Genomic DNA, 18,196 nt, shown 5'->3' with positions numbered 1-18,196 from the left:
GTCGGCACAGGCCATGGACCGCAGCCGCGCAGTGACATGGGGACAGTCAGCCCGGTGCCGACTAATGCCAGAAAATCCACAGCCAGCTGAGACAGGGTCACCGGTGCCCAAGTCCAGCTCGGCCACGGCCATCCCCAAGGCACACAAGGCCAAGACGCTTGACCGTGAAGGACCCAGTAGGGCCGTCAGAGGGGCAGGTGCAGGCCACCCGCTTCCCTCTTCAAGTGGACTTTCTCCATCCAAACTGCCAAGCCCAGCGTGGGACACTAAGGTGGCTTCTGACCCCTCTGATTTGTTTCTCTGGGGAACCCCGCCATTCCCCGGGGCCCTCTCTCCAGGGACCCCAAAAGGGGAATCTTTCTGCCAGCCCTTGTCATCCCAAGAAGGCTAAAGAGAGCACGGCCCGCTCCTCCAAGCCCCAGGAGAGACTGTTCTCCCACAGGGGAGGTTGTGGGGGGCATGGATGCCAGGCTTTCCAAGCCCAGGGACAGAGACAGTAACAAATCTAAGGGCCATGTGCCTTCCACTGCCGGCAGGCCCGGGCAGCAAGGACCCAGGGCATGTGCAACTCTCTTGCCAGCCTTTTGGGACGTTTTCTTTTGTCGATCATGGTAGGCCAGGAGACCGGGGCTCCCACCTGGGGCAGGCACTCCTTAGCCTTCACCGTCAAAAGGCACCTGAAACTCACGGGAGGATAGCACTGCTCCCCCCCGAGGGGACTCCCCCAGAAGGGCATGCCAAGCAGGCAGCCTGGCAAATCTCAATCCAAGTGGGGGTCTACTGGCAGGGGAGCAGATTCAGACACACATAGACACACTATTAGTGTGAATGCCTAAAACCCAGCCATCATCAGAGCAGAAGCCCCCAGAATGGAGCACACACCCCCCCCCAGTACCCAAGCCTGATGCCACTCAGAGCTGCTAGGGGGTGCAGGGCCAGCATGGAGGAAGCCCTCCTTAACCCCTCCCACCTATGCCTGGGATGGCCAGGGACTCCAAGAAAACTCTTCTCTCCCAACCAACTCTGGACATGATGGAGCCCCTTCTGTAGCCCAGAAAGCCACGCTCCGAACCACTCTGCACCCTGACAGGCAAGGTCACAGGTGGGGTCACAGAGCCACACTGCAGCAGGCCCTCCAAGGCAGGCCTGTAGCTGCAGAAGGCTGCGTGGGTCACGCCCTCCCCACGGGCTGGTGGGCCAACAGCAAGGGGGGACATTGAACAAAGGCACAGGGCGTCGCTGACCTTGTCCAAGCAAAACCCGGCTTGAACCTTCATCCCCAAATCAGAGCAAGCAAAAACGACAATACCCCCCACACACTTGCTTACCTGTCAGCGCACCGAACGGCGGGCACTGAGCCCTCCGTCCTGCTGTCCTCCACAGGCAGGCGGCTGTACCTGGCCCCTGGAGGCCCCCTGCCCTACTCTCCCACCAAAACAGGACCAGGGCGGGTGACATAGCCTGGAATTACCACTTGCACGCCACGCCCCTGAGGTGACACTGCAGGACGCCCCGAAAAGGCTGCAGGGCTGGGGGGGCCATGTGCATACCTGGAAGTTGCGTACCTGGGAGCCGAGCCGCCTCTGCCTTTATGATGCCCTCGGCCTCTTCAATCCGGCCAGCCAAGGCTTCCTCGGCCAAGTCCACAGGGGCCTCCTCACTCACAGACAGGGTAGTGTGTGTGCTGACCACCAGGATGCCCAGGCCAACCCAGAGCACCACCTGGACAAGACAAAGACCCAAGGGCAAAAGGGGTCAGGCAGTTGCCGCACCCCTGCCCTGCACAGGGGAGGAGGGGGCATGTGGGCACAGTGCACAGCAGGAGGGGCTGGGGAACACAGGGCACTCAGGCCGTGGTCCTGCTGGCCTTGCCCACCACTCGCGTTGGCCACTAGGAGACGGTGGCCCCTCACTGGTGAACGTGACCGAATCATCAGCCAAACCTGCTAGAGCTGGGCTGGCCATGGAGGAAGGGGCAGGCGAGGGGCAGGCTGGGGGCAGCGTGAGGGCAGCCTGCAGAGAGCAGACCCCCAAGCCCACCAACCAGGCCTCCTGGAGAGCAGGGGCCAGACCCACCTGCACCTGTGGCGGCAGAGGTCAGGCTCCCTGACGGCTCTGGCTAGAAGAGCAAGGATCTCAGGGCAGCTGCCTAACCCTAAGGGGGCACTTTGGCATCCCACGCCTCGCCCAACAGCCATGCAGAGGGCCCAGTGTGCCGTTGCTCTGCCTCCCGTGTCACCCACTGAGTGGGACACGCCCAGAGCTGCTGGCACAGACAGGGAGAAAGCCCCAAAGGAGGTGGCTCCTCAGCGCCCTTCAGCGGGGGGCGCCCATCGGGGCTGCCCAGTGACCATGCTGGACGCGCTGCTGACGGCCGAGGCTCCTCGTCCCCAGCCCCATCCCTGCTGTGAGCGAGCTGGTCACACACGCAGCCCTCCGCAGTTCAGGCGACCAGCCCCGCGTCAGGCAATGCCGTCTCCTCCTGCAGCGCCTGCCTGAAGACACGCACGCGCTGTCACTGGTGCGGATCACTGCCCTGCCAGGCCCTCCCCAGGGAGCAGTGACTCCTGGTCCTGCAGAGTCCGCGGGAGAGCAACCCACAAAGCGACCTGCTCCAAGAGCCAGGGAGACCCCGTTGCTCACCTCTCTGCAGTCTCACAGCCAGGTTTCAAACCTTTATCTCAAAGGCATGTTGACTTTAAAAAACCAGTGAGCCATTCCTGAGTCCAACACAGCTAGAGGACGGCCTGCACTCACAGAGGCGGGCCAAGCCAGCCGGGGAAGGCCTCCCGGACAAGTCCATTCCTGCGCCGCCGCTCTGCAACACGGCACTGCTCCGGAGCTCACAGATGCCAAGGGCAGGCTGAGCTCTGAGGTCGGCCATGGGTCGGGGGGGCCTGTGGACTCCTGGAGGCTCTCAGTGACCCCCCCAAACCCACCTGCCATGGCCAGGTGCAACAGGGCTACCCAAGGTTCGTGCACAGATTTGGGACGCCAAAGCAGCATCCACAGACTCCACAATACACAACTTGGGATCAAGAGCTCCTGACTGTGACCACGTCGGCCCCCAAGTATTCTCCTAAAAATGTGAGTAGACTTAGCATTAGCATATGACATCTTCTTCCCAGGAAGGTAAGATTCGTGGGGCAATGATGGTGTCCAGAAGTGACCGAGGTCATTTCTGAAAGTTAAAAGAGAAGGACAGTTCATTTTTTTATTTTTAAGATTTTTTATTTATTCACTTGAGAGAGAGACAGGGAGAGAGAGGGAGAGCACGAGCGGGGGGAGGGGCAGAGGGAGAGGGAGAAGCAGGCTCCCCGCTGAGCAGGGAGCCCGATGCGGGGCTCGATCCCAGGACCCTGGGATCATGACCTGAGCAGAAGGCAGACACTTAACCGACTGAGCCACCCAGGCGCCCTGAGAAGGACACTTTAAATCCTTGCATTTTGTATTTCCTCAACCCAACCAACAGCAGAAACAACCTTGACAACAGAAGTGACAACAACAAAAGCTTCTCTCCTAACTTGGACCCTTAGCCCAAGCTTGGCAAAACCAGGGGTTTGGCCTGGGGGCCCCACGTGCCATGGTGTCCCAGAGCACCCCTCAACCCATGACCTGTAGCCTCCAGATCTGTTGAGGTCCCCGACTCAAAAACAAAAAAAGCACCTATGGGGGGAGGAAGCATTCACTTTCACTGCTTACACGTAAGCCTGTCTGAACAACACACAGGTTCAAATTCTGCTCCTCCTGATGAAACACACATGGAGGCAGGGGCTCCAGCCGCCATGCAGCCACACACCCCGATTCTGGTCTCCAGGTCGGTGTGCAACCCGCCCGCAGCCCACGGATCCCAGCTGGAAGGCCTGGGAGCCGTGCTCTGGTGGAGGTCAGATGGCGACCCGTGGGCGGTTCGCTGGCTCCAAGTCTCAGTGTCACGTATTCACTGACTTATGGCCTTCCAGGAGCACAGCGCCGGCCTGTGACCGGGGCAGGCCCCTGCTCTCTCCTCGGGGCCCCTCCAGCAGCTCCTGCTCCCCCTGCTGGCTTCCAGGCCGCAGTGCGTCAATTCTCAACACCTCCACCCAAGTCCAGACCTCGCTCCAGTCTGGAGAGAGTCTCAGATTCTCAAGATCAAGAATGAACTCATGATGGCAGAGAAAGTTCCTTTTCGATTCACTAAGGGCACATTGTGTGTCCATAGTCCTTGCTCCTCCTACGACGATGCTTCTCAGGACACTCCTCCTTTTGAGACTTTCTGCAGCCCAGTCCTGACACGTCCATCACCCACACACCCCTGTCCAGCTCTTCTCTAGGCCTGTATCCAGCCATCAGGTAGGCCAGGGAGAGCGGACCCCAGCCTGACACTGGGTCCACACCTTCCGCGGGAGAAGCAGCCAGAGCTCCCGGGACAGAAGGGAGAAAGGAATCAAGCAGGTGCCCTCCAGACCCAAGGTCTGTGCACACCAAACTCCAGCCACATTGCCAAGTTTGTCCCTTGGAAGATCCATTTTCCTCAAAACACTAAAGCTGCATGTTTGGAAATAAAGCACAGCAGTACATACGAACAGTTTGCCCCAGTCAGACGGTCCATTCCAGAACTAACTTGTGATACACAAGTCATCAGGGCACTAGGTCAGAGAGAGAACCTTTACCATCTTCACAAATGGCTAATGCACGTCAGTGCACTTTCTGGATTTAGAAACCACAGTAACGCAGGCACAGACGGACGCTTCTTTAACACGATTCCACATGCGTTCACGTACGTGGCTGCAGAGGTGTGTGAATGTGCATGTTCGCTCCCACGTGTGAAGCCACAGCCACACCAGGCTCAGCAGTTAAAAGCAGGAGCTCTCGTGGCTGCATCAGGAGACGGTGAGCTGGCCCCGCATGCTGTGGGCCCCACGGCCATCCGGCGTCCTGGGAGGTGCGGCTGCACCCCACACCCGTGACTGCACATAAGGCTGCTAAGTACACACCACAGATTCGCCGGAGCGCACAGACAACGACACTTCCTAAATTAAGCTACAGCTTCAAAGAATTCCGATGAGACTGAAAAAAAACAAAAAGCTGGACTTGGTTTCATGAGTCAGATCAGCTAATTCAACATTCATATGGAAGATGAAGAGGTGAGCATGTCCAGAAACATCATCAATAAAAGTGAGGAAGAGGGATCAGAATTAAAATGTTTCCCAAGGGGCGCCTGGGTGGCTCAGTCGTAAAGCGTCTGCCTTCGGCTCTCGTCATGATCCCAGGGTCCTGGGATCGAGCCCCGCATCGGGCTCCCTGCTTGGCGGGAAGCCTGCTTCTCCCTCTCCCAATCCCCCTGCTTGTGTTCCCCCTCTCGCTGTGTCTTTCTCTGTCAAATAAATAAATAAAATCTTTAAAAAAAAAAAAAGTTTCCCAAGCCGAGCACCTGGCTGGCTCAGTCAGGAAGTGTGCAATTCCTGATCTCAGGGTTGTGAGTTCCAGCCCCACCCTGGATGTGGGGATTACTAAAAATAAATCAATAAACTTAAAAAAAAGTTGGATCCAAATTAAAATAAGAGTTTCCAGAGCAATGCACCACGGAGCAGGGGGCGCTGCCAGAGCTACAGCAGCAAGCAGCGTGGCCGGTGGCACAGGCGGCAAGTCCCAAACTGGGCCCAAGTCCGTACAAGACCTAATACGTGGGAGTGGTAACCCTGCACGGCGGTGACCGAGCCCCAGTGAGCTGCCAGCTATGGAGCCTGCTTTGTTTCTTACCCCGAAATAAAACACAGATGATCAAAGATTTAAATGAAAAAATGAAGTCATGAAAGCACTGGAACTAAAGAAAGAATGTTTAAAAATAATACTGAAGAAGAAGGGCCCTTTTTTTTTTTTAAGATTTTTTATTTTATTTATTTGTCAGAGAGAGAGAGAGCACAAGCAGGGGGAGCAGCAGGCAGAGGGAGAAACAGGCTCCGTGCTGAGCAGGGAGTCCGATGCAGGACTCGATCCCAGGACCCCAGGATCACGACCTGAGCCGAAGGCAGATGCTTAACAACTGAGTCACCCACGTGCCCCGAGGAAGGGCCCCTCTAACAATGACTTTTTTTCCCCTAAAGGAGTCCGAGGGACTAAAACTCTGGGACTTGACAAACAGAAAAACATCTGGGCAGTGGGCTGGTTAATTTCTTCCTGCCATCACGAGTTCCAAAAACTCACTAAAATTGCCCAATTGAAGACACTGGCAGACAAACTTCGCCACCCAGACTGCTGGTGAGACCTTGGACGAAGGAGGTAAGCACAGAGGCCCCAAGAAGTCAGGTTCCTCCCGATCTGTGGTGCTGAGCACCGGGCAAGAAAACGGCAGCCTGGAGCTTGCATGACACTCGGGCAGGTGCCAGGGGTGAGGGGTGAGGGGGTGAGGGCTCTCACAGCCAGAACTCGGGCAGCCACAATTCTCAGAGAAGGGCACCCATATTCTGAGTGCAATTCTCCCCTAAGGTACATGCCAGCTATGCAGAGAGGCATACAGAGCAGCCACCAAGCCAATCAAAGCTAAGCAGAGAATTTAGCCACGTGAGGGCAAGGGCGTTTAGCCAAGACCCTGAGAGGGCTGTGCCCTAGGAGTGACACAAACCAGGAACAGACTACCCTTAACCGAACGCAGGCCTTCTGCCCACCCTCTGTCTGCTGGAAGACAGCATCATCCAGAACCTCTACCATTTCTCAAACACAATGGCCACAAACTACCAAGCACACCAGAAGACAGGACCAAGTGACAGAAAACCAAGAGGCTGCAAAGGATCAATATAAATAAATGTTGGCAATTTAAAACAATAATAACGACTCGTGATGTTTTATACATAAAATTAAAATACACAGAAACAATAGCACCAAAGGCCAAAGGAGGGTAAATGAAGGCAAAATATCCTGGGATACTTGCCTTGTCTGTGAAGTGGTAAAAACAACTTACAGTCAACTCTAAGAAACCAAGGATCCATATTAAACTGCCTTGTATAACCATTAGAACAGAAATGTGCAACTCCAGCTAACAGAGAAATAAAAAATGAATACTTAAAATGTTTGATTTATCCGAAGTCAGCAAGAAAGAAACAAACAAAAAAGAACAGATGGGACAAGTAAAAAACAGAGTAAGACAGAAGCTTTAATCCCCCCAAAATCAGTAATTACATTCATTCTAAAGAGTCTTAAATATTCCCATTAACAAACTGTACAAAAACAAAACAAAACAAAAGCCAACTGTATGCCGTTATCTAAGGCCCACTGTAAACATAAAGGCAGAGAAAGATCATAAAGAAAAGACGAAAACCCTGTAACTGTGTAAATACAAATCCAAAACAAAGCCAGGTTAGTCACACTCTATCAGACAAGGCCAACTTTAAGGACAGAAGCATTTCCAAAGATAAAAAGAGACGTTTCACAGGGAAAAGGGTCGGTTTAATAAAGGTATAACCGTCCTAAAACTGTATGCTCCTAATAACACAGCTTCAAGATAAAAAGCAAAGACTGATACAGCTAAAAGGAAAAATAAACAAATCTACAATTACAGTGAACTTGTCATATCTTTCCCGTAACTGATAAACAAGATTAAAAAAACAGCAAGAACACATAAAATCTGACAATTGCAGTTAGTAAACCTGATCTAACCATACACAGCCCACTGAGCGTCCATCAGAGCAAACCATATGCTGGTTTGTCCCAAAAGTAAGTCTCAAAAATGTCTAAGGACTGAAATTCAAATTCTTAACTGTGTGTTCTCCAACCCCAATGGGATCATGGTAGAAATCAGTACAAGAGGTTACTAGGAAATCCCCCGAAGTCTGGACATCTAAAGAAGCCATGGGCAAAAGAAGACATAAGGAAAACTGGGGAATATGCTGTGACTTGAAGAGTAGGGTCAGTCCTTCAGTCCGTGGTTTGGTACAACCCTGTCAAAATCCAACATGGCTGTGCAGGAGGAGGCTGGCAAGCTGACTTAGCTGCGAACGCTCAGGGCCAGTGACAGAAAGACCCTCTGGGAGAAGAATGAAGGTCGAGGGGCCCGTCGCCCACCATGAAGGCTCACTGTAAAGCCACAGCACTCAGAGCAGGGCCACATGAGGACAAGGACAGACTGACAGACCAGCCACAGAGGTGTCCCCAGCACTCCCCCCAGGCACACGGGAGACTGACGACAGCAGTGCCACCACCGTGCCGGGGAAGGGGGGTTGCAATCAGCTAAGAGCCTTCACCCTACCTCCCCATCCATTCCTGACAGAGCACACATCTGAATGTGGACAATAAAATAAACAGCTTCTAGAACATAACCTACAAGGCTATCTGCAGGACCTTATAAATGGGCAGCACATAAAAAGCACCCAGCCAAAAAGAAAGGTGACAAACTGAACTATGCTAAAATGAAGAACACCTGAGGTGCCTGGTGGCGCAGTCAGTTGGGTGTCTGACTCTTGGTTTTGGCTCAGGTCGTGATCTGAGGGTGGTGAGATCGAGCCCCAGGTCGGGCTCCAAGCTCAGTGTGGAGTCTGCTTGAGATTCTCACTCCCTCCCCCTCTGCCCCTCCCCACTGCACCTGCTCGCATGCACTCTCTCTCTAAAATAAATAAATCTTAAAAAAAAAAAAATAAAATAAAATGAAGAACACCTGTTGGTGAAAAGGTATCATGAAGAACATGAAAAGATAGCCAAAAGTGAAAGAAAACATTTTTGATCTGTACTTCTGAAAAAAGATTTAGATCCAGAATCTTAAAAACTTCCACAAATCATTAAGGAGACAACCCGGGAGGTAAAACGGGGCAAGACACAAAAGACTTTCACAAAGGAAGGCACTCACACGGCTGACAAGCAATGAAAAGGTGCTCAACATCACAGTCATCTGGGAACCGCAAATTAAAACCCAAGGAAGTACCACTGCACACCCCTCGGAAGGGCAGCATGCGTGAGAGGGACAGCAGAGGCTAAAGCAGCTAGAATTCTAACGTGGTGCCGGAGGACTACTTTGGGAAAACTGGAAAAAGCTTGGCAAAATCTCCTAAAGCTGGACAGACGTAACCCCAAGACCCAACAACCCTGCCTCGGTGAGTCACGCACACGCCGGACACACATCACAGATTAGTCATGTGGAGAGCCCCGCTGTGTGCTCCGGGGAGACGGCGCAGTGTCCTGCAGCAGCGAGAATGGGCAGGCTGCCCCACCCCACGGCGACATGGCTGACCTGAGACGTGACGCTCGAGTAAGGAGGCCAGACACACACAAACACTGTTGTGTCCTAAGACTCTGTTTATACCAACTCCAAGGACAAGCAAAACTATTCCCAAACGTTAGAAGACAGAGGAGCAGTAACCTTTGGAGGGGAAAGACTGTGAGATGCCTGGGGAAGCTTTGGGTGCTGGAATGTTCTAACCCTGCCCTGGACGGTGGCTCCGTGGCTGGGTTCACTTGGCAAACAGTCATCACACTGTATGGAGAATTAGGTGCTTTGCTGTATGCTCGCTGTACAGCACTCCTGAAACCGTTACCGAAACATCCCAGAAGGAAAAAGCTCAGTAAGCCCATAAAAGGTGAGCAAAACACATGGACAGTTCACAGAAAAAGAAATGCAGTAGCTTATAAACACACGGAAAGATCCTGACGTCCCTGCAGGCTGCTGAGGGGGAAAGAGGCCTGGGCTTGTCTGGGAAGTGACAGCATTGACCTCTGCGTGGGCCGTGGGTGAAAGCCACCCCGGTTACACACGCTCATCCTCTTGGACACAGGGATTCCTTTTCCAGAAAGCTTCCTACAGACACGTTCTCAAATCCACCCCAACACTCGCATACACGGAGAATCATCGTAGTTTTGTCCGTGACAGCAGAGCACGGCAGAGGGGACCCCACCAGACAGTCCCCTCGTGAGACAGTGGGGGATGGGAACGGGGGAGGGGCACAGGGCATGCCGCATACGCACACACACAGAACACGGATGATCCAGCCACCGTACTAACACATACTTGGGGAAAAGTGGTTCAGTCTTCGACGCTCAGATGAAGTAAGCTGGTCTCTCTCTCTCTCTCTCTCTCTCTCTCTCTCTCTCTCACACACACACACACACAGCCCCGGGCCCCTGGGAACCTCTGTACATACAGTGGTAGTGGCCTGGCCTGGCCCTGCATCTCCCAGATCTTCAGAACCAAGTACCTTTTACACTAAGAAACTCTCCTCTGAGAACATGACCCCAGACCAATCCTGGGCGGGGATGAGCAGCGCTCACCTGGGAGGAAAGGGTGTTCTTGTGGATTTTCTTATAGATCAGAGCCGGGCAGATGAAGCAGATGAGACTTCCCATCGTCGCTCCCGTGAGGCCCAGGATCGTCTCCACTGGGAACGAGAAGCAACAGGAGGGGGTGAGCGCCAGGGGCTCCGGCAAGGGCCTGAATGAAGGTTTTCAGCAAGCACAAGGCGGGCAAGCCAGCCCTGCTGCTAGGCCTATGTACACACACCTCCAGAACACCAGCGGGAGCGGGGGCACAGCCTTCTGTGCCCACAAGCAACTGAAGGGTATCCTGATACCACAGACAGAGAACAGTGTGGGATCAGCAGCCCCGTGAGAACCAGAGGCCGCACCTTTCCAGCCAGGAGTCTCAGGCAAGCTCCCTACTCCCTGCACCTCAGTTTCCTGGCCAGTGAAATGGAGGCAACGTGGCTCTCTCCCTTGACGGGGTGAGCCTCGGTGAGGCAGGAGAAGCACGTGTCTTCCCGCGGGGCCCAGCACCGAGAGAGGCCTACAGCACCGCACTGGCTCCCCACAGAGCATCTGGCATCCAGTGGGGGCTTCTTAGATGGCGGCTCATCTTAAATCACCACCCTCTCCACCGCACTCAGCGAGTGACAGAGTAGGATGGGGCCCAGGACACGTGTGTGTGCCTGGCTGGTTCGCTGGGCGAGCGCACGTATGCTCCACTCAGTATGTGATAACGTAAGCTCCGTGTGTCTGGGAGGAAGCGTCTGACAACAAGAATCTCGCTCAGGCCCTTCCCCTCCCTTGGTGACGCATCATCAAACTCAGGGGTCAACCAACAGTATCACCACTGATTTCACCCATCAGGCTGGCACCCCACCCGGGCGTCAACCCTGGGGGTCACCTGCTCAGGTTTCCACATGCTTGTGGCTCCTTGAGGCTGCTACACTGCCCCATGCCTTTCCCGGGGCGGGGACGAAAGATTCGAAGAGAGTCTCTAGATTTTTTTTTAGGAGCCTAGAGAGGGCAATGTGAGACTCTGAGCGTCTTGGCTGAACACGGAGACTCCAGGCAGTGACAGCCCCAGGGTCCCTGCACATCACAGCAAGGATGGGGGACAGACCCGGCAGGAAACCAGTCCCCAGAGCAGCCCTCCCACTTACCGTTGGGGATCATGATTCCACCCACCATGGTTCCAAACACGACTGAGAGGGTAAGTGCTTTAAACCGCAGAGGGGGCATGTAGCCTCCAGCAGCAAAGGTCCCATCTTTTTGCTGGGTGAAAGAAAACAAAAAGGTTTTGAAATAACTGATTTCCTCTCCGTTCTCTAGCAAGAATGCCCCTAAAGGGCTCTGCCGGTGCCCCAGGTGGGTGTGCGTGGGAGTCCGGTAGGGGACTCCAGACACAGTACGACTTGGCTGAGCAGCGTTCATGTGAAGCCATAACCCAACCCATAACCCAACCCAGCAAAACGCCGGGAAGGGATTGCTCCTAGCATCAGGCATGGAACGTAAATTTTACAACTTTGTTTTGAAATGTAAGCAGCAAGTCCTTCCATTTTCCATCAAAGCAATGCATGAGAGAGATTAAAAACAGGACCACCAGAAGCCAAACCCAGCTCCACAGAGCCAGGGTGATGGTTTCCGAGTGCAGCAGAACCCCCCAGGGGCACACGCTCCCACGCACACCCGTGTGTGGTCAGTCCTCATTTCCAGGTGCTTCAGAGAAGAAGGGAAGAGGGCACGACGTAGCATAACCAAACCCAAAGTTATTCCTCCTCCAAGGCCCATGCACCAGAAGCATCTTCCGGTCAGGTAGCAGGAGTGAAGCTTCTAGAGCAGTGCTGGGCACACAGGAAGGGCTGACCACGGTTCCTATTCCTGAGCTGGGAAAACACCACACCAGGGGAGCCTCAGAACCTTCCATAACTAGAATTTCAAATCACCCCATTTCCACAATAGCCCTTTACGCAGGTGGCTTTCTTAGGATGGACTGACGGGGCTGCAGCCCCAATTTTTGATTGACCTTAGAATGACAACTTGCACCAGGCCCGGCAAGGAGGGGTGTTAGGGCTACCCCTTTTGACCCCAGGACTCATGCCTAGAAATCTACCCAATACTCCAAGAGGAGAGGGAGAAGGGGGAGCTCTACATGTGAAGGTCAAGAGAGAGCTATCCGTGAGAGGTCAAGCGTGAAGGACCCACAACAAGCAGAGCATCCCACAAAAGCTGGAAGAGCAGGAGCGCAGAGGTGCCACGGGTTTCCATGGAGACACCCGGTGAAGACAGGAGAACCCTCACTGAAAGGACTCTAAAGAGAGGCACAGAAACGCCACGTCATCCGTGGGAGGACGGAGGGATGTAGGTGAATTTTCTTTCCTGATTTAACATTGCCTCTAATGCCACTGTGGACTTTGTTTCTTAAATGATAAAAATGTATTATATACAGCAACACAAATGCTGTTCATACACTATACATCGGCATCAAAGCGGGAAAGACGGAAGCCCACAGCTCACAGTGCTGAGGCGGGCCAGGGAGCTGCCCCCACCACTGCCCCCAAGGGACAAAGTGCTAAATCAGGCCACGTTTGGCGCCCAGGGGCTTGCCCAGCCAACGGAATGGGGGATGAGGGGTCAAACCGGAGGGGCGAGGACGGCCGGTCCTTCAGGGCTCTGCCTCCGCCATGAGGTGCCGTCTCTGGTGGCAAAACCGGCGGGAAGCTGCTCTGAGCACACGCCGACCACATGGACAGTGAGGCTAGTTCTAGCTGCTCTGAAGGCCCAGGTGCCCGGCTTCCCCAGTCTGGCTACTGGACTCACTGTCTCCTGGAGTTCTGAGACCCCCAGGCGCCCCCTGCCACCCACCCTATGGCCTAAATGTTCAAAGTGTGTGGCCGCCAGGAGTGCTGGCCGACACGGCAGACCACGCTCACGGACCTCCGGCCAGAGATACAAGACTCCATCATGGAGAAAAGCTGCGGGCAGGTCTGTCTGTGGGCTCCTATGACAGGCAAGGGTTCACCCCACATCTTGGGGCACGAGCCATTACACAAGAACCTTTTGTTTTTAACTTGGCAAAAGTGAGAGCCAAGAGAAACCTTTAGTTCCAACCCATACCTTTGAAAACTTCTCGTTAAGGACTAAGCCGGGCCATGACCGCACACATGAAAGTGAACGGAATTCAGCCTATCATGGCGTCTCTGGTCAAACTCTTAAAACGTCCAGTTACACAAACATAAAAAGCAAAGCACACTGACCCCCATGCTCATCTGCCGACCTGACTGTGGTCGGCGCCTGCCTAGGAAGCCAGCTCTTCTGCATTCCCAGTCACTCCTCACCCCTCAGGGTTTCCTGCTCCATCTCTGATTCGGGGGTGACAGCCAGGGGCTAGGGAGTCGGGACAGGGGCCTGACCTGCTCGGACACTGGGCACGGCTTCACACCTACTGTGTGGACGGACCCCTGTGTGTTCTGGCACCATCTCTTTTCTCCAAAGTTGGTTTTAAAAAAAAAAAAAATCCCTATTAAAAGATTTCACTTTAACTGAAGCTCTTCCATTTTTAACTAGGAAAAGCTCCCCCTGCCACAGCCCAGAAAACTAAAGAACTAGCACAAGGCAACAGAAGAAGACATAATTAAGATCAGCAAAGTAACATTTTCCCAGTGAAGTGTTGCCTGAAGGGCCTTAAGAATCTTACCTGCTGCTCGAAAAGCAGCGTGTTCAAGGCCTGTCGACACGGCAGGATCATCATGGGGAAGCCCACGGCCACTGACATCATGAAGCCCACTCGCATCATCTCCGTCACCAGGTTGGAGGGAAAGTGCATCAGCACGTTGCCTGCGGTGGCCTCGGTGAAGCTCACATAGCCAAAGCAGCCGACCTGCGGCAGGGTGACAGCGGGGGGGCGCACGGTCCGGGAGACAGCCCACAGGCCACCCCACAAGCAGCCTGAGCAAGACCATGCCGCCCGCGGGACTGCTGGCCCGCAAACCGCACGCCCACAGACGGAAGGCTCCGCCGTCAGGGAGGGTCCAATACACTTCCCGTGCGGACAACAGGCACCAGGGCAGTGAGCTACCGCGTGGAAAGGAAGTCTCAGGATGCCCCGTGAGCCCCGCAGAGCAGCCGATCTTCCTGTGGGGCAACATCCAAACCCAGGGCCGCGGTGAAAACCGTGCTCACGGTGGACGGCCCCACCACATGGACAACAAAGTGCGTGGACCATCTGTAGAAACTAACAAGAAGTGGATGCTGCAGAGCTCGGGGAAACAAGCTAGAATCTCAGCGCACTGCTCATTTTACTTGCAGTGTAGAAAAACAGTACAAATGGAAACATGAGAACCAGAAGAAAAATACCAAAATGTTAACTGTAACTGCACTGTGGGCCAGAATCAAAGATTATTTTCTTCCTCCACTATTTTATACTCCCCAGTTTCTGTAAACAGACATGCCCCTTTCCACAGGAGATGAGCAGAGGTCTCGGAGAAGTGAGAAGAGACTCCCAGCCAGTGTGACATGGGAGCAGCCCATGCTGAGGTGCCTGCACGGCCCCGGGATGGGAGTGATACGGAGGGGCAGGTCTGCCCCATGGCCACCAGTCCCCAGGTGGGAAAGGAGCAGTGGGCAAACCTGCCCGGGGCCGAGAGCCAAGCCCGTTCCTGACACGGGAGAGGAGGTGGCGGTGTGAAAGGGCACCTACCGTGACATAGAAGGCAGTGACCACGTTGAGGGAACAGGCGAATATGGAGCTCATGGTTTTCACCGACGGTTCATCCAGACTGTCGTAGGTGGGCAGAACCTGGCTGTATAAAAACGAGTGACTTCGCCAAGCAGATTCCAGAGAAAGACACATCCTCTGCCCACCCTCATTCCCAGGTCCCTGGTCCCCAACCGAGTCTCCAGCACCTTCCTTCCAACCACACCCACTGCCACGGTAACTCAGGGCCGCAGCCGAGGTTTGGATGGCAGAGTGCAGCCAGAGCACCCCCCCAACAAGCTCTCTGTAAACATTTCAAAAGTGCCACCGAATGAAAGGCCATTTGTCCCGCAGAAGCAGGAGTGGGACCACTGCACTGAAGCAGCACGTGTTTACAGGGGAGGCAGGAAGCGGTTCAGAGAGAGCATCGCCGTCAAAAGAACAGAAAGTTAAACAAACATAAGCAGGGCCGGGCCACCTGCCCTCGCCTCAGTGCTGCCGATCGGAGCCCACAGGGACAGAGAGCAGCTTCTGTCCCACGCACGGCCCAGGGCCAGCAGCACAGTGCTGCCGGCTGGTGGACGGGACACGGCCACCGGGTTCTCTGCAAACAACAGACAGTCCCTGAGGGGAGCAGTGGGGAGGGCCGGGGGGTGGGCAGGGAGGTCTGTGTGCAGACCCGGGAAGGGAAGCTACACTCAGGGGTGCCCAGAGAGGCGGCCACTCTCCCTCCTGTGTGCTGTGGCGTCCCAGAGGCTGAGGGAGAGGGAGCCATGGCCAGCGGTCACGCATGCCGGATGCCAACTGGCAGGGGGGCGTCAGGGTGCAGAAACTCATTGCCAATAAATGGACAAGCATAACAATGAGTGGAGCCAAGCCCCAAAACCACCTTCGAGAAAGTGAGAGGAGACGTCACTGAAAAGCAAACAGGAACTGGTGGGAACTGTGCTTCCCAGCTCGGGCCCCCGGCCCCGTTGGGGCACCCACAGAGGGCAGGGGTCGCCCCGGATAGCTGTCCTCCCCTCGGCCTGGCTGGAGGGCGCCAGGCAGCACCTGCCCATGCAGTCCAAGCCGATGGCAGAGGGGCTGGAGGGGAAACAGTACCAACATCTCAATGCCAAGCAGCTCCTTGGGCTGGGACAGGGTCCACGCCAGCGAGTGCCAACTTGGGGGAGTGGAGTCAGACCCCCAGATGGGGACTTCCCTCCCCTGGCCCCCAGCACACAGCAGGAGCTGCAGGTGCTGTGGGGAGGGGTTGTGCCCAGTGCGGGGACGTGAACAAGTGCAGAAAGCCCAAGGCGGTGGCCCCCCTCTAAGCGTGTGCCCCAGGAACCCGCTGCTGGGAGCCACAGACGTCCACGACGACCCACCTCGGCACTCCACAGAGCGTTCCCAGACCACCCACCTTGCCAAGAAGCCTCCATGACTCATTTTACCCGAGTCAGATGGAGCCTTCCATGTGCAGCCCCAATGCACAAACCCGGGCCTCCGTGTGGACCAGGCTCCTCTGTGCTCAGCACTCTCCGGGCTGCTTCTCTGGGCCACAGGGCCTAGTGGTTCTGCACCACCAAGTACTCGTTTACTAGGAAGTAAGATCAGGAAGGGCCAGACAGCAAAAGCAAAGCAGAGGCCTGGCCCATCGCTACAGAAAGGATACCAGTCACACAGCCACGGCCTGGTGGTCTGGCGGTCACCAGGCAAGCCCCTGTCTCTCACGCACTCTGGGGCAGAGACACAGTGGGAGGGGAGAGCTGTCTCTACCCTTGGCAAATGCAAATGTTTTTAAGGGTGGGGAGGTCGGCAAACAGGTCACCCCAAGCTCCGCGGACCCCCTTGCCAGCCACTCACTGGGGAGAACGTGGGCGTTATCCATAGGGCCGACGCTCTCTTCGAGCAGAAGAACAAGCTGTGGGCTCACAGCCCTTCTGGAACCTATCATTTGGTCTAAGAACCAAACCCAACAGAGGTGGGCTGGCTACTCTGTGGTCACCACCAAAAAGCCCAACCACAGGTTTATTTTTTAAAAAGCAAACTCAGACAAAAAGGACAACTGGTAACAAGGTAAAAGAATGTAACTTCTGTCACCAATTATAAAGGGGACATTAAACAGCAAGAGTAGAGCGTGTTCTGGTGGAAACCGAGCTGCCAAGAGAGACAGTAAGTGGGAAATGACGACTTGGATCTTGCATGTGGGTGTAAACACAGCAGCACGAGCAAATTTTATCTGCCACATTAGTTTACGATTGGCACAATACATGCCCACTGGAGCTATGGGGGGGCCGGCTCTGCCAGCCCCCCTGTGCACTGATGGTCTTTTCCCGTCCATGCCGGATTTACGCCTCTCTTTTGAGCAGGTTACTGTTCCGACCGGGCATGAATCACTGGCTCTTGTCATTCGGTGGCGAAGGTAATGCTGCTGGAATTATGGAAATAGCCTGCTCTGCATTCACAGAGCTCCGCGTGCCAGAGAGAAAACACACTCGCGCACGCGCACACCCCTCTGAAGACGCCCTGGTGGCAGTCGGAAGTCAATGTTTGTGCAATTTCCTTTTAAATATTCTCACACGAACAGCTCAATTCTGGCAAAATGCTTGGGACTGTGTGAATCAGATGGTTTGGGGCTGTTCTGTGTTCCCCACAGCCAACTCTTCTTGGGGGGGGCGAACTGGGCACTGTCCCCAGTACTGCCGGCAGCACGTCTCGGGAATAAAGTCGAGTTCTCTCTCGATAAAAATACACACAGCTCTCTCCCTCGACTTGGAGGGGGAACAAGTCACAATAGAATGAGACAGTACACGTTGGTGGCCTGCATCACCAATTACAGAGAACAGACAACGCCCACCTCCCTGCATCGACCCCCGCCCCGGGGCACACTCCCACGCCTCGGGCCCCTGGGGAGCAGACAGCACTTACGACTGGCAGGCGAAGGACATGCCAAAGATGGGGATGCAGCGGAAGACGCCCTCCCAGCGCACGTAGCTGATCCGCTGCAGCCACTGCCCACTGAACAGGCCGTGTTTGAGGGAGGAGAGCACGATCTGCATATGAGGGTAAGGAATGAGCTCGGTACAGATCAGCATACGAGGCAGACCCGGGACCCCAGGCCCGGCCGGGTGGGCTACTGACGCTGCTGGGGCCGTGCTACCCGCAGCTCGGCCGCATGCTCCCCTGTAGGCAAGACCTGGTGCCGCCGGCTGGGGGCCCCGCACCCCCAGCTTGCTGCCCTGTGCTGTGCCGCGAGCTGGACACACACAGCCGGCAGGAGTTCCTGCTGCAGGGCCTTCCTGGCACTCAAGGCAG

General features: G+C 55.0%; 1 protein-coding gene across 2 annotated transcripts in view; it reads right to left on the bottom strand.

Annotated features, from left to right (window-relative positions):
- The window catches only part of SLC38A10 (solute carrier family 38 member 10), a 39,236-nt gene that overhangs the window by 10,233 nt on the left and 10,807 nt on the right, over positions 1 to 18,196 (bottom strand). The window contains exons 6-11 of one of the 2 annotated variants that reach the window (XM_025859706.2): positions 17,810 to 17,934; positions 14,900 to 15,002; positions 13,898 to 14,080; positions 11,364 to 11,475; positions 10,234 to 10,340; positions 1,551 to 1,722 (exon numbers count right to left, since the gene is read on the bottom strand). In XM_025859706.2, coding sequence (XP_025715491.1) covers positions 1,551 to 1,722; positions 10,234 to 10,340; positions 11,364 to 11,475; positions 13,898 to 14,080; positions 14,900 to 15,002; positions 17,810 to 17,934 — 802 coding nt within the window. The remainder of the gene's footprint in view (positions 1 to 1,550; positions 1,723 to 10,233; positions 10,341 to 11,363; positions 11,476 to 13,897; positions 14,081 to 14,899; positions 15,003 to 17,809; positions 17,935 to 18,196) is intronic. The other variant, XM_025859707.2, reaches the window with a different exon arrangement.

The sequence above is a fragment of the Callorhinus ursinus genome, unplaced genomic scaffold, assembly GCF_003265705.2.
Source record: "Callorhinus ursinus isolate GAN/ISIS: 27379988/994484 unplaced genomic scaffold, GSC_fseal_2.0 scaffold68, whole genome shotgun sequence".
Taxonomy (NCBI): Eukaryota; Metazoa; Chordata; class Mammalia; order Carnivora; family Otariidae; genus Callorhinus; species Callorhinus ursinus.
Note: the sequence above shows the minus strand (reverse complement) of the source record. Positions and strands in the feature narration are given on the sequence as shown.